This window comes from Mirounga angustirostris, unplaced genomic scaffold (genome assembly GCF_029215605.1).
Source record: "Mirounga angustirostris isolate CCGP_5_RB_7025 unplaced genomic scaffold, mMirAng1.0.hap1 SCAF_14, whole genome shotgun sequence".
NCBI classification, from domain to species: Eukaryota; Metazoa; Chordata; class Mammalia; order Carnivora; family Phocidae; genus Mirounga; species Mirounga angustirostris.
In genome coordinates, this window is record NW_026991722.1 from 73,189,243 (window position 1) to 73,208,232 (window position 18,990).

The following is an 18,990-nucleotide window of genomic DNA, read 5'->3' on the forward strand; positions in this document are numbered from 1 at the left end:
GATGTGAGGTAGGGATCCAACTTCATTGTTTTGCATGTGGATATGCAAATTGTCCCAGCAATATACTGGGATGTGTTGAAAAGACTTCTTTCCCTCACTGAAAGATCTCAGCACTCTGGTTGAAAATCAGTGCATTTAGTATATAGATATATGGGTTTATTTCTAGACTCTTGACCCTTTTCTTTGGATCTATCCTATGCCAATGCTACATTGTTTTGGTTACTGTAGTTTTGTAGCAAGATTTTATGTAGGAAAGTGTAAATGCTCCAACTATGCTTTGTTTTGTTTTCAAGATTGTTTTGGCTCTTTGAGCTCCTTCACTGATCCTTCCTGGTTTTAGGATCAGTTTTTCCATTTCTACCAAAAAGGCCACTGGGAATTTTGACAGGGATTGCATTGGATCTTTAGATTGCTTTGGGGAATATTGACATCTTAACAATGTTAAATCTCCCAATGCATGAACATGGCTGTCTTTCCATTTATTTAGATCTTTATTTTCTTTTGGCAGTGTTTTATAGTTTTAGCATGTAAGTGTTTCACCACCTTGTTAAATTTATCCAAGGTATTTTATTCTTTTGAGTGCTCTTGTCAATGGAAATGGTTTCTTAATTTCCTTTCTGCACTGCTTATTTTTGTGTATGGATTTTGCATCCTGCAACTTTGCTGATTTCATTTATTATGTCTAACAGGGTTGGGGGATTCTTTAGGATTTTCTGTATTTGGGATTTTGTCATTGGCAGATTGAAATTGCTTTACTTGCTCTTTTCCAATTTGAGTGCCTCTGATCATTCCTTTTTCTTGACTAATTTCTTGGGCTAGACCCTGCAGTACAGTGTTGAATAGAAGGAAGAGAGCAGGCATCCTCGTCTGGTTTCTGATCTTGAGAGCCCTGTCAGTCCTGGGACCGATGGGGGTCAAAGGGAGGACTGTGCACTTGCAGAGCTGGAGCTCGGAGGGAAATCAACCCCTGCTCAGTCTCCTGTAGGAGTGCTGGGAGGGGGGTGGAGTCTGGGTCTGGATTTGGGGGTCCAGAAGTGACACAGGAAAAGCCAGCCTGGTTGGCCAACGCCCTTCCTCCTCTCATCGCCCCTTGGCCTGGTCTCCTCGGCCCCTTCCCTTCTGCAGAGTGCTCTGGCCCCAACCCATCACAAGCACTTTTGTCCCCGCAGAAGAAGAGCCGGAACGAGACATATGGCGAGGGCAGCGGCGTGGAGATCTTGGAGAACCGGCCATACACAGACGGCCCCGGCGGCTCTGGGCAATACACACACAAGGTGTACCATGTGGGCATGCACATCCCCAGCTGGTTCCGCTCCATCCTGCCCAAGGCGGCCCTGAGGGTGGTTGAGGAGTCTTGGAACGCCTACCCCTACACCCGAACCAGGTGGGCCTTTCCCCACACCCCGAGCTGTTGGGCAGGGAAGGAACCCTGGGGGTGGCCCCCTAGGCAGGCTCACCCTCCACACTCCAAGGAGCCCAGGCTCCTGGAGAGCTGAGCCTCTGTTCCAGGAGCCTCTGTCCTCAGGGATCAGGCAAGAGAGGGGCGCGGGTCAACACCTAGATACCTCTCCACCTGCCCCAGGAAGGCCGGGAAGGCACGAGGCAAGCGAGGGTCACCTGAGACCCCTTTGCCCTCTGGGAAGGCTCAGGGAATACAAACCCCTGTTAATAATCACCTGACAATGGGGGACCATTAACCGACCATCTGGGAAGAAACATGAACCAAGGATAGACCAGATGGCCCAGAGATTCCCTCCAACCCTGAGACCTTCAGCACCTGTGACATTGTTTTATTATATTCCACTTTGAATGGGGCTTTCTTTGGATTCCCAAAGAAAGGAGGCTCTTCACTCCATGCCCCCACCCTCACCCGTCCAGGGTAGCTGAGTAGAACAGACGGGGGCTGCTCTCAGCTGGCCACCCACAGCTGTATAGGTGGGGGTCCCCGTGAGTCACCCCCCACTGGGTGAGGACCTGGGCTTGTCAGAGGATCTACTGAGGTTATTTCTCTTCCCAGAGGCACTTTCCTCCTGTGAGCTCATCTCCAGCCAAGAGAGAGGGGCTGTTGCCTTGTTGCCAGACCTGGTGGCTCGGGGGTGGGGGGTTTGGGATGTGACATGTCACAGAGTGCTAGTCTGGATTCTTGTGGCATGTCTGTGTGTGCCTGTGTCCCTACCGTGCCTTACACATGTGGACGATGGCCACAGGGTCTCTGGCAGCTTCCTATAATGTCTCCCTCTTCCCCCTAAACACTTCCCCCCCTCCCCACAGCCTGGCCTTGGCAGTTCTCGGGACAAGGGGAGGGTTCCCGAGGTGGCCAGGACAGGCGAATCTCGGCCACCACTCCAGCCCTTTCTGCCTCTCGTGCCCAGTGGGGTCCAGCAGGCCCTGACCCAGCCCTGCAAGCCACCGGTCCTGACGTGTGCTTTCCTTCCGTACACAGGTTCACTTGCCCCTTTGTGGAGAAATTCTCCATTGACATAGAAACCTTTTATAAAACGGATGCTGGAGAAAACCCGAATGTGTTCAGCTTGTCTCCTGTGGAGAAGAACCAGCTGACAATCGGTAACCACTACCACAGCCCTCCCACCCCGGGGAGGGCCAGAGCCCCATAGGGCCACTTCCTGGCTCTTCCTGCCTACGTGACCTGGTCTCTGGGCCTGGCAGGCTCCAGGCTGGCTCCTGTCCTAGGCGGGGAGGTCAGAGTCCAAGCAAGCACTGGGCACTGGGGGAGGCAGGACCAGCCTCCTTGGCCCCATGTTCCTGAAGTGCACACCAACACTGGGTGCCTTCCCCACTCAAGCCCCTTCCCTCCACCCCTTCAAGGGATCCCCCTCCCCGGAGTGCAGACGTGTGCTCAGGGGGGTGGGGGTGGGGGGACCTCAGGCTGACTGTCGAACCTGAGTGCAGTGGGCTTGGGGGGGCTGTGTCCCCTTGATGGTAGGTGGTCTCTGCTCCGCTGCCCTCCACCTCACTCTGTCATGAGGAGACAGCCCTGTGTGTTCAATCTTTTTTAAGAGAGGCCAGAAATCAGGATTTGCATGTGAAATCTTCTAGTTCCTAAATAAACGTATGCTGGCCACACAGACCACATCTGTAGGCCCCCTGCAGCCCAGCAGCCCCTGGTCTGCAACCTATGGGTTCCAGGCCCTATAGCGCGAGCCGCCATGGGGGCGCTGCCGGCAGGTGCGCGACCCGTGTTGGACAGGTGGCTGCCAGGGCCCCGGGATCACGCTCTCAGGCAGCCTCTGAGGGGCAGGAAGGGCTTTTCCCTGGGCGCCCTCACCCGGCCCCCTCCCTCCTGCTGGAGTTTTCAGGCCCCACCAGGGTTCTAGAGCTATGTTAGTCTACCCAGGCTGCCACAACCAAGGACCACAGACGGGGACTTAAACACAGATGCGCATGGTCTCACGGTCTAGAGGCCAGAAGTAGGGCTGTCTCCTGGGGTCACTGAGGGAGAATCTGTTCTGGGCCCTGCCCCTAGCTTCTGGTGGCTGCTGGTGATCTCTGGCATTCCTTGGCTTGGAAACACATCGCCCCAGTCTCTCCCTCATCTTCACGTGGCATTCTCCCTATTGCGCTTGTCTGTGTCCGAATTTCCCCTTTTTATAAGTGCATTAGTCATCGTGGAGTAGGGCCTCCTACCCTAATGACCTCATTTTAATTTGATTATGTCTTTAAAGGCCTTATCTCCAAATAAGGTCACATTCTGAGGAACTGGGGGGTCAGGACTCCGACATATGAATGGGGGGCGGGGCAGGGGGCAGGGGGTACACATTCTACCCACAAGAGGAGGGACGGACCCAGCATGATACAGGCCCTCCACCAGCTCAGGCCCGGCCAGCCTCAGACATGGCCTGAGCCCCACGGGCTCCCTCCAGAGGCCACCTGCCATGTCTCCTAAGTCTCTGTAATATGACTTATCCCCACCCCACCCCAGCCCGCCCCTTGCCCCTTGGCCTTTGCCTGCCCACACAGGCCGTGCATGTGGCCTGCTCCAGGAAGGATCTCTGTCCCTGCCGAAGGCCACGGCCCTTGGGCCGCTCCTGACCCCTTGCTGGTTTCAGTGGAGCCCACGTCTGTGTTTGCAAACCACGGCATGGTTCCATGCAGGCCGGCGAGCGGGGAGACGAGACAGCCGGAGCCTGGCCAGGGCCCAGCACCCCCGCCCCCCGTGCCATCATCCCCATACATTCGGGAAAGGGGCTCTCTGAGCCACAAACTCTGTCCTGGGATTTATGTACCCCAGGTGTGTGCCCAGCCCTGTGTAACACCCGCGTGCCTCAGGGGGGGCACAGTGGGAAGAAGCGTGTGCCAAAGAGTAGTGCGGCCCAGGTCCTTCCCAGACTTGCTGCTATTTCTCTCAGCCCCCATCCCACACCCAGCCAGGTCCCACCAGCCCCCAGCCCTATGGCCTCCACTACCCACTCTCAGGACCGGCTCAGGTCCGACACCTCCTGCCGGTCTCCTCTCCTCTGATCGAAGACGGGCTCCTAGCAGCCAGCCTGCCTTAAAGCCACTGTGTAAATATAAGTAGAATATGGGGCCACTTCCCCCACAGCCTGGTGAGAAGAGGTTGCATCGCTGTCCCCTCCCCCATACAGACACTCTGGCGGCTCCCCAAACTCTCGCATCCCGTGCTGCGGGGCCTTCTTGGCTTCACTGCTCTGCTCCTGTAGCTGAAACGCCACTTTCTCTGGGAAGCTCTTCCTGGCCTTCTCTTCCGTTCGCCGCCGCCCGCCGCCACCGCCCTCCTATCCCACATCCCCTGTGGAAATTCATCTCCCCATGCCTCCTCAGCTCTTCACCTGATTAACTGCTTAGAGTCACAGGAGGACACAGGCCCTGAGGTCGGGAGAGCTCAAGGTCAGAGTGGCCCAGAGCAGCATCCCCAGTCCCATGTTCGGCCCTACGGCATATGAGGCCCAGAGGCCTGTGAGGCTTTGCGGGTGGCGGGGACACGGGGAGGGCACTGAAAAGGGAGGGGTGGGGTGGAGGTGGGGCAGAAGTGGCCACTGGCAGGCTCTCCCCACAGACTTCATCGACATTGTCAAGGACCCCGTGCCCCCCAACGAGTATAAGACGGAAGAGGACCCCAAGCTGTTCCGCTCGATCAAGACACAGAGGGGGCCCCTGTCTGACAACTGGATCGAGGAGTACAAACAGCAGGTTTTCCCCATCATGTGTGCCTACAAGCTCTGCAAGGTGGAGTTTCGCTACTGGGGCATGCAGTCCAAGATCGAGAGGTTCATCCATGACACTGGTGAGCTCGCCTGTGCCCGCTGCCTCCCTCTTCATCCAGCTGTGATTCGACGTTTCCCTCTTATTCCTGAAAGACGACCCAAAGCCCATGTGCAGCTTCCCGCAGGGTGTATCTTGACTACTTGCCGGGCGCCTAGAGGTGACAGGCAGTATATGTTGGTTGTCTGCTTAAGAAGCCCCAGAGCACGTCCCCAGACACTCTGGCTTGTGTTCATAGCTTATATATAGTGCCAACCCCCTGAGGGCAGTAGCCCCAGGAGACAGCCTCCCTGCTGCTTACCTGCACCAGGCCCTGACCGCAGCTCCGCCTCCCCCATGGGCTGGGTGTCGTGGGGGCAGAGGGTCTTGGACACCATGGGGTCCTCACACCAATGGGACCAATGGGCCCAACCTGGGGCTCTTCTCTCCCCTAGCACCTCAGCTCCCTACTTGCCCCCCAGGTCATGGCATGAGGTCGGTGCCAAGGGCCTGACCCAGCCCCAGGCTCATGATCCGGGAGTGGCATCTGGGCAGGTATCTTTTGACTCCAAGAATCAGGGTTTGGGTTAGCTGTGAACAGAGCCACACTCTTGATAGTGTGCGTCGCGTGTGTCCTATCAGCTCACAGTGACTGATGAGGATAGCCATGTTACCCCCGCTTGCAGAGGAGGAAGCAGACAGCCCAGGTCTCCCGTCCCAGCTGCCCGAGACCTGAGCTGACATTCTTGCAGCAACGGGCAGGGGCATCGCAGCAGACGGTCTCTTCAGTGTGGGACCCAAGGGTGGCGTGCCTGAGGCCATGGCCCAGGACTTGGGGCGCAGAGACAGTCTTGGCTGAAGGAGAGCGCAGAAGGTCAAGGGATTTAGGAAGGATTGCAGGGGAGGCAGAGTGGCCTGAGCCAGGAGGAAGTGTCACCGGAGACCAGCCCGAGGACATGACATGGCCTGACCACTTGGAAAGCCACTCCACTTTCTCTAGGAAAGTGGAAGATGCATGCCCCGAGATCCAGTGACATCCCTCCCGGGTTTGCCCCCCAGAGAAACTCTTGTACACATTCCAGAATGTTCAGAGCAGCAGATTTGTAAAAGCTAAGTGGACAGACAATGAAAGTGAGCCAAAGACCCAATAGCAAAAGAAGGAATAAACAAAATGGCATTGCAAACAAATAAATACCAGACAGCAAGAAACCTGAAACTCACCCAAAAAAACCCCACAAATGGCAGGAAAAGACATGCAGCATGACGCAGACATGTAAATGTCAGCAACATGCACACCAGCCTAATGTGTCAGGTAGGAAAACACATCTGTGAGCTGCAAAAGGAGAGGAAAGTAAATGAGCCTGGAGCGGGCGGGAGGAGAGGGTGTCCAGGACGGCCATCCCAGGGCTCCCTGCTTCTGGTCGCGTCTGCTCCCTCACTGGGTGGTGTGGATAGGGATGATGCTCTCTTTCTTCTTAATGTTTTCTTAGTGAGCTTTATCGAGGCCTAATTTTGCATACCATACACTTCCCCCCCTTGTAAGAGGACAGTTCTATAAGTGGCAGTATATTCAGAGTCATGCACACGGTTCTAGAACATTCCATCACCCCAGTCTTTTGTTCATGTTCACAGTCACCCCCACGCCCACCCCCAGCCCAAGGCAACCCCCTCTGCCTTCTGTCTCTAAAGTTCTTTTATTATCCTTTATACCTTGAAAGCGATCTCATTTTCATCATTTGACTTGCATGATATATTCTTCTACGTCTTACTTTGTCTTATTTTGCATCTTATTTTATATGTATATATGTTCTATTTGTGAAAAAGGACCAACCCACTTTGAACGGGAACTTGATTTCCATGTGGAAATTCGACAGCAAAAGTGTACTAGACACTGAGGCAGGAGACGGTGGGGGAGTCCTCCTCTAGCTCCCCCTGGGGCAGGAATCCCCCCAAAATTCAGCGTGGGCTTCTGAGCAGCCACGATCCCTCAGGAGGCCACTCTGCTCCAATTATAGAACCTCGTGAGGCCATCTGTGAGCCAGACCCCTCATTTACAGATGGGGAAACTGAGGCACGGGGAGGCAGTGATTTGCCCACAACCACACAATGGGTATAACCTCGGGGTGCCTCCTAGCCCCACGCCCAGCCCTGGGGGCTAACGTCTCTCCTGTCTCCCCCTCCCGCCCCCGCCACCACCTGGGGGCAGGCCTGCGGAAGGTGATGGTGAGGGCCCACCGGCAGGCCTGGTGCTGGCAGGATGAGTGGTATGGGCTGAACATGGAGAACATCCGGGAGCTGGAGAAGGAGGCGCAGCTCATGCTGTCCCGCAAGATGGCCCAGTTCAACGAAGATGACGAGGAGGCTGCAGAGCTGGCCAAGGACGAAGCCAGCCAGGCCCAGGTCCCTGGGGAGACCCCCCAGCCCAGCAGCAGCAGCGGGGAACCCTTGGCAGGCCGGGGACTCAAGAAACAGTGGTCCACATCCTCCAAGTCCTCACGGTCCTCCAAGCGGGGAGGTGAGCCCCGGGGCACATAGCACCCCCTTTCTCCAGGTGGAGGGGGGCTCTACCTTCCACGAGTCTACCCCAGGACAGCCCTCACCCCCATCCACAGCAGCCAGCCCCCTGCCACGGCCAGATAATTCTAACTCCAGACATGGACTCTTGCTTCCCAACCTTGTGGGCCACACCTGTGGGGAGTCAGAACCATTCTGCTGGTAGCCCCCCAGCTCAGAGCGAGCCCACGGTGCCTCCCCCCATAGCAGGTGACCCTGGACTCACCTACAAGGGCCAGGTAAGACAGGCCGGCCATGGGGGAACCCAGCTCCCAGCCTCTCCTGGGGCCCCGAAGCTACAGCTCTGAGGAACCAGGGTTCCCAGGAGGAGAGGGAGTCTGGGTGGGTACCCCCAGCACGCCCAGGAGGGGTCTCTGCTCCTGTGGCAGGAGCCAGGCTGAAGGAGCCTGAAAAACCTTTAGATCCTGAGAAAGGCCTTTTTCGGGAGAACTTTGGCAAAAGTGCTGTGGCTGGTTGGAAAAACCAGGGTATCCTGTGTATGGCCAGGAGTCTCCTCTGCAAATCCAGCTTCCCCACGCCAGGCTGGCCTGTCTCTGTGCTGAAGGGCTCTGTGGATGTATATATGTCGATAACCTTTTATGTCACTCACCTCCTGAGAATACCGCACAGTCCTATCTGCTCTGCTGCAGGAGAATTTCTGGGGCTCCCCGCCGCCGGGCAGACCCCGGGCAAGAGCACAGGAGTGGACCCTGGCCTGCGTGACTGCACGTCCTGGCCTGATACCCAATACCCTCCCAGTCCCTTGTCCTCCCTGGGACACATGCATGTGGGACCTTCTTGAAAGTTCCAGGAGCTTCCACCCCTCCCTTCTCCCTTCTCCCCCGAGCCCTCCTGGCCCTGCTCTGGCCTAGCCCAGCTGGCTGGTCAGTCAGCTTGAGGTTTTGCCTTCCAGCCAGCCCTTCCCGCCACAGCATCTCTGAGTGGAGGATGCAGAGTATCGCCCGGGACTCAGACGAGAGCTCAGACGACGAGTATTTCGACGCTCATGGTAAGTGGCTCTTCCCGGGGGCGGGAGGGAGGATCTGAGAGGGTCAGGGCAGAGGATGAGATGAAATCCCCGGAGTCGAGGGCCTCAGGCTCACCCCGGCCATGGATGTAGGATGGATTCATACTCAGACGGGGCCTTTGTGCCACATTGGGTTTATTTCCATAAGAAGCTTGACATAAGCATGGCATCTTACAATTTTCTAAATCTTTGTAATGACCTTGTTTTGTTCTTGGTTCAATGGTTGTCCATCTCACGTAGGAACCTTAGCAAATGCAAACAATCAGGAAATATGGGAAATGCCCATTTTCCCACCAATCCCAAAATAAGCACAGTGAACATACAGCCTCCTGAATCACCCGCCTTTGCTGGGAAGATGCGGGAACAGTTGACCCTCGAGCAACACGGTTGGAATGGCACAGATCCACGTACATGTGGATTTTTTCTGATAAGTACCGTACCATCAGTGTGTTTTCTTTATGATTTTCTTTTCTCTCTTTTTAAGATTTTATTAATTTATTTGACAGAGAGAGACACAGCGAGAGCAGGAACACAAGCAGGGGGAGTGGGAGAGGGAGAAGCAGGCTTCCCACCGAGCAGGGAGCCCGATGTGGGGCTCGATCCCAGAACCCCGGGATCATGACCTGAGCTGAAGGCAGACGCTTAACGACTGAGCCACCCAGGCGCCCCAACTGAATTTAAATTTTAAAAAAACTTCAAAAAAAGAATCTCAAAGCAGTGTTTTTCAAATTGCCTGAGGCATTAATGGGTCGCAAAATCTATTTTTTCTTAAATGACATAGGTCAGAATAGTTTGTAATAAGTACTTTTTTTTTTAAAGATTTATTTATTTATTTGACAGAGAGAAAGAACACATTACAAGCAGGGGGAGCGGCAGGCAGAGGGAGAGGGAGCAGGGAGCCCAGCGCGGGGCTCCATCCCAGGACCCCGAGATCATGACCCGAGCCGAAGGCAGACGCTTAACGACTGAGCCACCCAGGCGCCCCTCTTTATGATTTTCTTAATGACGTGTTTTCTCTAGCTTATTTTATTGTAAGACTATGGAATATCATATATATGACATACAAAATTCGTGTTAATTGACTCTGTTACCGGTAAGGCTTCTGGTCAACAGAGGCTATTAGTAGTTAAGTTTCTGGGGAATCAAAAGTTTGAAGTGGATTTTCAACTGTGTTGGGGGGTCGGCGCCCCAGCTCCTGTGTTGTTCAAGGGTCAACTTCACTAAAACACTCACATGCTTCCTACCTTGGCTCTTCCTCTCCACCGGCAGACAGGTCTGTGGAGACTGGTTTCCAGCTTGTGGTTGACGAGGCAGGACACAGGCTCGGAGGGGGACAGGGGCTTGCCCATAGACACTGAGCAGGGCCAGGGCAGGCCAGAGCCCCTCACGGGGCAGCCGTGGCCTGGAGCAGGCAGAGGGGCCACCTGATTATGGTATTTTCATTAACTGGCCGGTCCTTGAGGGAGAACTTGGGGAATCAGTGTCCAGGCAAAAGGGATCTGAGCTGGAATGGGTGGTAGGTGGTTCCTGAGCTTCCTTCTGCACCTGGGCCCTCCCCGGGGGGGGACGAAAGGTATTTTGGGCCTCCCACCCATGCCCACCTCTTTGGGCAAGAGGTGCACCCTCTCCTGGCTGTGAGTCCCTGACAGGAGGGAAATGCACATTTAACAGAGAAACTTTAGAAAAAGCTGGAAGAGAGAAGAGTTAGCAAAGCAGGAGATGCCAGCATGAAAGTGGCCGGGGAAGTGCCCTTCAGTGGGATGCGGGGCTGGAGGAGGGACCCGTGCCCGCCAGCGCCCAGACAGCCGCCTCCAACCCAGCAGTACCCCAGGCTGCTGTTCTCAGCAAAGCAGAAACAAGAGTAATGGATGGAAGCGCCCACAGCGAGGCTGTCCATTTGTGGACGTTGAGAACGGTCAGGGACGTTAGCTGATGGGTGGAGAGACAAAACGTGGTCCATCCATACAGTGAAATAGGATTCAGCCGTAGAAAGGAGGGACCATGGACACCTGCCATACCGTGCATGGAGCTTGGCGATGTGGTGCTCGGTGAAAGAAGCCAGACACAAAAGACCACACGTTGTAGGATTCCATTCAGTGAAATGTCCAGAACAGGCAAATCCATAGAGACAGGAAGTGGATCGGTGGCCTCCAGCGGCTGGGGGAGGGGATGGGGATCAACTGCTAAGGGGTACAAGGTGTCCATTCGGGGAGATGGAAATGCTCTGGAACCAGACAGAGGTGGTGGTTGTACAGCGTCGGGAACGTACGAAAGGTCACCTTAAAGGGGTTTAAATGGTGAATTTTATGTTACGTGAAAATTATCACAGTTTTTAGAAAAGGTCAAGCAGAAGCCCCCTGGATGTCGGTCATGGGTTCGTCCTGCTCAGGAAGGGAGGGGCGGAAGCAAGCACGGAGGTGGACACAGGCCAGAGCGGGGGGGGAGCCCCCAGAGTGGCCACAGCGAGGCCCTGCACCTCCCAGCCGGGCCTCCCCGCACTCCTCGGTCCCTGCCCTCCAAGGGTTGCTGAAGCCCTGCTGTCTCCCCGCAGAGGACCTGTCCGACTCAGAGGAAATATTCCCCAAGGACATCACCAAGTGGAACTCCAATGACCTCATGGACAAAATTGAAAGCCCTGAGCCAGAGGATACACAGGGTACCTGAGTTTGGCGGGGGGCTGCTGCAGGGCCTGGGGAGGGGGGCTGCAGGGGCCAAGCCCCTCCTCTCTGACCCAGCTTCTGTGCAGCGCTGGGCATCGGGGAGGAGGGGTGGGAGTACCCACGGCCCCACTAGTCATGGTCACTGCCTCTGTCCTGTGGGCCTGGGGCTGCCCGGCTGCCCCTCTGCTCACAGCACCCCCTGCTTATGTGTTGCAGACGGTCTCTATCGCCAGAGCGCCCCTGAATTCAGAGTGGCCTCCAGTGTGGAGCAGCTGAACATCATCGAGGTGGGTGCCCAGGGGGGCAGAGGGCCAGGGGCTGGGCTGCCGGGGGCCCTCCGGGGCTGCAGGGGGAGGCGGCTGAGCTCAAAGGACGGTTCCCGTGGGGCTGCAGAGGCAGAACTCGGCCACCCACCACCTCACGTCCCCACTGGCCTAGGCGCCATCAGAGAGAGGCCTGGGGGCTCCTTTACTCCCTGCCCCGACGTCCCTGAGAACCAAGAAGGACTGCAGGCGGCCCCCAAAGAAGGCCTTGACCCAGCTCCGCCAGTGGAAAGTGAAAGGAGAAACTTGTAAATTCCAGACCAAAAAACAGATGTTCACCTTGTACCGAGCCTTTCCGCATTTGCTGAAGAAAATAAGATGGGAGGGGAGGAAGCGAAAGTCGTCTAGGCAGAAGTGAGCGGCCGCCACCCCGCTGGGGCCCCACAGGGCTCCCGGTGTCCAATAAAGCTGTCTTGGTAGAGCGCCTATGTCCGCTTCGGGGGTTCTTTGCACGGGGCTCACGCCCCTTCTCCTCCTCCAGCTGTGGGCGGTCAGAGCTGTTTGCACTGGGGGTGGGAGTCAGGGCCAAGCAGGGCTGTCACCCGCTGCGGTCACCGCACGCTCGCGGTCACCACGCCACTCTCACCTCAAGCTGCCCAAGGTGGGGACAGCACCTCTGGGAACTTGGGACCCCTGGGGAGCTTGGGCCAGGTGCCACGGAGGAGGAGCAGCATCCACACCGCCCTCCCCGACTTGGGGTTTTCTACTCTGCGGTCCGGGGTCAACATGGGCTTTTGTAGAAGGCAAACTGGGACAAGGGGAGTTGATTTCCAATTGCCAGTTAATGGCAAGATAAAGCACATGGAGCCCCCTCCCCACCTAGGGCGCACACAGCTCTGACGGCCCCCTCGGGAGGGGCAGAAGGGGCCTCGGGCTCTAGATCTGCCTCAGGATGTGCGTTGGAACCAAGCACCAGTTCTGGGCACGGCCATCCAGAGTCAGATCCCTTGGGTTGCAATAGCCCCCAAACCGGAGCCTCCTCTCCCTGCCTTGTGGAGGGGGTACGGCTTCATGGAGACACTGACGGGGACGCCCAGCTCTCCAGAGCTGGCCTCACGGCTCCCAGGCCCACTGCCACATTGCACCTCCCTCGGGGTCTGTTCCTACAGGGTTTGAGTCTCAGGTTGGTGTGCCCCAGTATTAGGCACCAATGGGAGGAGAGCCATGTCTCCATTTGGCCTCTGGGAGTCCCTGAACAGTCCCAGCCTGCAGTGCTGGGTCCCAGGAGATAGGCTCAGGCCTCTTGTTGCCCACCCTTGCCCGTCCTGGGTTTCTGAGGACCGCTGGACTCCACCTCCCTAACTGGGTGATGGTGAGGCGGCCCTGAGACAGGCCTTCCTTGAGCGCCTGGCCTGGCTGTGTTGATAAGCCCTTGGGGCAGTGTGGTAGCTCCTTCTGGCGGCTGGGCTGGGTGGCTGGTGGCCCTGCCCTGCGCTGCCCGGGCCGTGAATTCATTCCTGCCCAGGCCGGCCAGTGGCGGGCAATCTCATGTGGGGGCAGGAATCATTCCCACGCTCTGTCGGGCATGTGTTCCTGCCCAGGCCCCGTGGCCCACACCTGGCCAATGACCGGTCTCCTCTTGGGGATGAGGCAGCCCAGTCTTGCCTCGGCTCCAGACCCCGTACCGCCCACCAGCCTGCCTTCCTCGTTCGCTGCTCGGTGGCTCCTGGGCCGGCCCAGTCCCTGTGTTTCCTGGCAGCCTCACCAGCCCCTGGGTCCAGGGCCTGTCCTGTCCACTCCCCGCCTGGGCTCTTTGTTGATACTTGGGTCCACTGCTGCCCCCCACCCCGGACACCCTCCAGTTCAGGGCCGGTTGTCCCCCACACGCCTGGACATAATATAGGCAAGGCGAGTACTCACCAGTGGCTTCTCTTGGGCCCTGGTTCTAGCTCCCACAGTCACACACCAGACGTTAAGGTGGAGAAAGGCCCCTGAGGATGCGGCCACAGCCAGGGTTGGCAGGAGAACACTGAACCGGTGGCAGAAGCTCTGGGTTCCGGGCCAGCTTGGCACCGATGTGCTGTGTGACATTAGATAAGTCTCTCGGCCTCTCTGGGCCACTACCACCTCGACTGTAAATAGAATAGTCCCATACCCCGTGCAAATGTGTACAAGTCTCAGGTCTCACTTTGACCTCACACGCAGGCCTGACCAGCAGGAGGGGATCCTTAACCCCTCCCAAATTAGGGGGCTTCAGACAGGCACACCTGCATTCCCTCTCTGCTCTAAGATGCTTGGAGACCTTGGTCTTTGAGAGAGTCTGGGAATGGCAGCACAGGGGACAGAAGGGAAGCCCCGTGTAGATGGGGGAGAGCTCAGAGCTGCAGGCCCAGTGCCCAGGGTCACTGCCCGCCCAGGCTGAGGCTGCCCTGGGTGCAGACGCATGGAGGGCAGGTAGGCTCCAGAGGCCCACATAGGAGGGGCCAGTGCCTCCTCGCCAAGGCTGGAAGCTGCTGCCTGGGCCCCCTGATGGAAAGTGGAATCTGTGTTTCGGAGGCTCATCCTCAGCCCCTGGTCAGGCTGGCTGATGGGAGGGAGTCAGGGCTTCTTGTGGGGAGGAGGAGAGGGACCATCTCAGCCTCCCCAGGGGAAGGGGCTGGGGTGGCCAACACCAGGCCCTGTAGCTGAGGAACTGAAATGGGGCTTTGGAGAGGGAGCAATGGGCCAGACGGGCCTCCCCTGGGGTGACAGGGGCCCAGCAAGGAGCTGAGTCCCCGGGGAGTTGACACCCCGCCAACCCATGCAGGACGAGGTCAGCCCACCCCTGGCCGCGCCGGCCTCCAAGATCCACGTGCTGCTGCTGGTGCTGCACGGAGGCACCATCCTGGACACGGGTGCTGGGGACCCCAGCTCCAAGCAGGGTGACACCAACACCATCGCCACCGTGTTCGACACCGTCATGCGCGTGCACTACCCCAGTGCCCTGGGCCGCCTTGCCATCCGCCTGGTGCCCTGCCCGCCCATCTGCTCTGATGCCTTTGCCCTAGTCTCCAAGTGAGTGCATAGGACCCAGACCACCTGCCCCAAAGCACCTGGCCCCAGGGGTCAGTCTGCTCCCCTAGAGTCAGGAACCCCGTCTCAATGTCCAGACTTATCATCCAGCCCCTTCTGTCCGGACGCGACCAAAACTTATGCAGATGGCTGGGCTTACAGAGGAGGGGCCCCGGGCCTAAGGCTGAGCCTCAGTTGCCCTATCTGCGATATGGGGATGTAGACCTGCCCCTGAGACACAAGGCCTTACCCGCCCCCCCACCCCCGCCTTGTTACCCAGCCTTCCAGGGCCAGGCCCAGAAGCGACCCCGTGAGGTTGGCCAAGTCACAGCTGAGGCTCTCGGGTGGCAGGCCTGCTGCTGTGGTCGGGGGGAGGGGCCCCTGCCTGCTCTCTCCTGATCGGGCCCCCTCCCCCAGCCTTAGCCCCTACAGCCACGATGAAGGCTGTCTGTCCAGCAGCCAGGACCACATCCCCCTGGCTGCCCTGCCCCTGCTGGCCACGTCCTCACCCCAGTACCAGGAGGCGATCGCCATGGTGATTCAGCGGACCAACCTTGCCTATGGGGACTTCATCAAGTCCCAGGAGGGCATGACCTTCAACGGGCAGGTGAGTCGTGGGGCGGGAGAAGGGCAGACAAGCCCCGCAGGGCAGGGTGGCGACGGCCCTCCCCGGCTGCCGCCCCAGCAAGCGGGAAGGGCATCCGGGCCTCTGGCGCCTCTCCGTCTCTAGGTCTGCCTGATCGGGGACTGCGTCGGGGGCATCCTGGCGTTCGATGCCTTATGCCAGAGCAACCAGCCAGTGTCTGAGAGCCAAAGCAGCAGCCGCCGGGGCAGCGTGGCCAGCGTGCAGGTACCGGCTTCCCGCGGCCCCCAGAGCAAGGGACCTCGGGGGGCCCAGGTTGCAGCACAGGGGCCCAGAGCCGCCGGGGTGGGCGCACGGGGCGGGTGAGCAGCTGCAGCGGGACGGAGCCTGGAGCACATGAGGCTTCGGCGGGCGGTGGAGCAGGGTCTGCACCGTAGGGAGCTGGGCTCTGGTCCCAGGAGGTGGAGCGGGCAGCCCCTCTGAGCTTCCCAGCAGGAGGGGGCCCGGGGTCCCTCCGCTGCAGGGGGGGGGGCAAGGACGGGCAAGGCAGCGAGGTCAGCGAGAGGTCCCAAACACCCGGGTGGCCAGGTCAGGCAGGAACGAACGGAAGCTGTTGGGACTCGGCCAGCGGGCGGGGTGTCGGGGGGACAGTGGGGCCGCGGGGGGACAGGGCTTTCCCCTCTCTGCTGTGGGTGAGAGGCTGGCTGGGCAGAGGCCAGTGGGCCTGGAGTCGGGAGGGAGGACACTGAAGCTGGGCCCAGGCCAGTGGCCACTGGGCAGTGAGCCTGCACGGGGCTGTTCCAGGACACTGACCTGCTGTCCCCCGGCACCCTGGTCAATGCGGCACATGGAGGCAGTGGCGGCGGCGGCCTGGAGAGCAGCCGGCACCTGAGCCGCAGCAACATTGATATCCCCCGAAGCAATGGTGTCGAAGACCCCAAAAGGCAGTTGCCCCGAAAGAGGAGTGACTCATCCACCTACGAGCTGGATACCATCCAGCAGCACCAGGCCTTCCTGTCCAGGTGGGTGGGGCCGGCGGGGCCCCGAGGGTCTGACCATGAGGCCTGTGGCCAGGTGAGGAGGGGGACTCCAAGAGGGGGGGATGCCTCGGAATTGAGGACGTGAACCAGGTCGTGCCAATGGCCGACACGAGGGGACTGGGATGCCCGGGCTGGGCCCGTGGCTCTTTGGCCAGGAGGAAGTGGCTTGTTGGGTGCGTCTGGGGTCTTGTACACACCGAGGGCCATCTTGGGCCCAAGGGAACAGCTTGTCCAGGGGTGGGGGAGAGTTGGGGGGCAGAAGCGATCGGGGCGGCTGTTCTAAAGGCAGTGGCACCCCAAGAGAGGTGTCCCAGTGGGCACTGGGCAGCCACATCTGCAGGAGAGTTCAGGGGCCAAGCCTCGTTTGGACCTGACGACCCCCGGGGGTCTTCCTTTGGGAGGCTGAGGGCAAGCCAGAGCTGAGAAGGGGTGTGGTGTGACCTCACGAGGCCCTCCATCTGCAGCCTCCTTGCCAGCGTGCTGAGGAATGAGCCCAGCTCCCGCCGTTCGAGCAGCTCCACCATGCTGGATGGCACAGGGGCTGTGGGGAAGTTCGACTTTGAGATCGCAGACCTTTTCCTCTTCGGGTGCCCGCTGGGGCTCGTCCTGGCCTTGAGGAAGACCGTCATCCCTGCCCTGGATGGTGAGAGGTCTGCAGGGACAGGGCGGGGCAGGGGGTATATGAACTGGGTGGAGGGTCTCAGTGGACCCCTGTCACAAGGCCATGGCCACATCCCAGGCCCCTTCCTGCATCAGCCTCATTTCTGCCCTCCCCAGCACAGACTCGCTGCTCTCCTTTGCTCCTACTCCAGCAGCTCAGTCTCTGGCCCCCATCTCTTGGCCCCTGCTGTTCCATTTCATCTTCAAGGCACCTCTGGGAGCTGAGGTCCAGAAGGGAAGGGGCTGCCCTGGTATCAGATGGACACAGACAGACCCAATCTCCTGGGCCCAAAGTCTTCCCATAAGGAAGAGATCGGAAGCCAGGCACCCCCAAATCATCCTAGGTGCCTGGCTTCCGGTCCCAGAAGGGCCATGGCCACACTGCTCCAGAGACCCTCCTCAAGGCCACAGGGGCAGGGGGTGTGACATGCCGGCTGAGCAGCCTGTCAGCAGCAGTCCCTGCAAGGTGCCCCTGGGAGCAGCCAGTGTGGCCCAGGGAGCCCTGGCATCCTTACAGGGGCTGTGCGGGGCCCGCATTACATCCGCAGGTTACAGAGGGGCAAACTGAGGCTCAGAGAGGTGTGGACACTCGCCCAAGAGCAAGCCAGAGGTGGCTTATATATAAGCGGACAAAGATGTAGGGACAGTGACGTATGGCAACATCATCTGTAGTCGTGAAACAAGAGAACCGCTGTAAATGTTGGTCCACGGAGGGGGGCTGGTTGACTAAACCCTGGCGCGGCGCCCACGATGGAGGATGCCCGCGGCGGAAGACGGGTTGATGGAACTGGCAGGGCTGACATGAAGGACACCCACGTTTTGGTGTTACATGGGGCTGGAGGAGGGGTTCAAAAGGAAAGCACCTGTTCCTCCGTGTGTTTAAAAAGTGAGACGTCTACTACTGCTCTTTATACTTACGCTCACCCTGTCTCCCCAACAACCATGACGTGCTCGGAGAAGCGGCCCCATCTCACAGCCTAGGGCTCCACTCTGCTCAGTTTAAAACAAATTTGGTTAAGAAGCGGACAGATGCCAAATCCTAGAGACAGGCTTTCGGATGCCCCGCCCCCTCTGCTGTAGACCCCGCCTCCTCAGGGCTCTGCCATCTACCCCCCCCCCCCGCTGCCCCCAGTTTTCCAGCTGCGGCCGGCCTGCCAGCAAGTCTACAACCTCTTCCACCCCGCGGACCCATCCGCCTCCCGCCTGGAGCCGCTGCTGGAGCGGAGATTCCACGCCCTGCCGCCGTTCAGCATCCCCCGCTACCAGCGCTACCCGCTGGGGGACGGCTGCTCCGCGCTGCTGGGTGAGCGGCGCCGGGAGGCCCTGGGGGGGCGCTCCTGCCCCGGGCTCCTCCCGGAAGCTGGGTCCCGGTGTCGCTACGGGGGTGCGTCAGCAAGGGGGGTCCGGGCCTCGCCCCAGGTGCCGGGGCGGGGGGGGGGGGGGGGGGGGCGGGGCAGACTGGGACGAGGATCCCCTCCCCGCCGCCTGAGGCAGAGCTGTGTGGGGGACCCTCGTGGCAGCAGGCGGCCAGGGGGTTCAGAGCAGGGTGCTTGTGTGAGGACTGCTGCCCATCGGCCACTCTTGGCCCTTCCCGGTGGCCCCCAAGCCCCACCCCCACCCTCGAGTGTGTCCTGGCGTCCTGTCCCGTCCTGGTCTTCAAGGAGCCCCACGTGTCCGTGTCGGAGGAGCGCGTCTGGACTGCCCACGCGAGTGTCTGTTCTTGTCCTCTCTGTTCTCTCCCGTCTGCCTCCAGTCGAGACAGTGCAGAGAAACCCCGAGCTGGTCCTGGAGGGTGGGCCCCTGGCCCCTCTCCCCCCAGGGGACGGCTTCCTGGAAACCAGTATCCCCGTTCCCGCGCTCACCTGGCAAGACGGGCCCCGCCCGAGCCCGGGCTGTGCTGAGTGTGTGTAACACCCCCATTCGCGGTGGCATC

The 18,990-nt window shown here is 59.0% G+C and overlaps 1 protein-coding gene and 1 long non-coding RNA gene across 11 annotated transcripts in view; one reads left to right on the plus strand and one right to left on the minus strand.

Annotated features, from left to right (window-relative positions):
• Positions 1 to 18,990, plus strand: part of PITPNM2 (phosphatidylinositol transfer protein membrane associated 2) — a 131,172-nt gene that overhangs the window by 105,718 nt on the left and 6,464 nt on the right. For 6 of the 10 annotated variants that reach the window (XM_064578255.1, XM_064578256.1, XM_045887777.3 and 3 more), the window contains 14 exons: positions 1,170 to 1,384; positions 2,444 to 2,565; positions 5,036 to 5,263; positions 7,427 to 7,735; positions 8,687 to 8,782; positions 11,352 to 11,456; positions 11,677 to 11,747; positions 14,530 to 14,777; positions 15,192 to 15,381; positions 15,505 to 15,624; positions 16,162 to 16,379; positions 16,862 to 17,040; positions 18,190 to 18,360; positions 18,811 to 18,960. In XM_064578255.1, the coding sequence (XP_064434325.1) occupies positions 1,170 to 1,384; positions 2,444 to 2,565; positions 5,036 to 5,263; positions 7,427 to 7,735; positions 8,687 to 8,782; positions 11,352 to 11,456; positions 11,677 to 11,747; positions 14,530 to 14,777; positions 15,192 to 15,381; positions 15,505 to 15,624; positions 16,162 to 16,379; positions 16,862 to 17,040; positions 18,190 to 18,360; positions 18,811 to 18,960 (2,422 nt within the window). Of the gene's footprint in view, positions 1 to 1,169; positions 1,385 to 2,443; positions 2,566 to 5,035; positions 5,264 to 7,426; positions 7,736 to 8,686; positions 8,783 to 11,351; positions 11,457 to 11,676; positions 11,748 to 11,898; positions 12,210 to 14,529; positions 14,778 to 15,191; positions 15,382 to 15,504; positions 15,625 to 16,161; positions 16,380 to 16,861; positions 17,041 to 18,189; positions 18,361 to 18,810; positions 18,961 to 18,990 lie in introns of those variants that run through there. The other 4 variants (XM_045887774.3, XM_045887776.3, XM_064578257.1 and 1 more) reach the window with 3 other exon arrangements.
• LOC135362557 (uncharacterized) lies at positions 10,940 to 13,777 on the minus strand. The gene is made up of 3 exons (XR_010407391.1): positions 13,644 to 13,777; positions 12,063 to 12,289; positions 10,940 to 11,079 (listed from the first exon to the last, which is right to left on the minus strand). It is a non-coding gene; the product is annotated as an uncharacterized LOC135362557 (long non-coding RNA).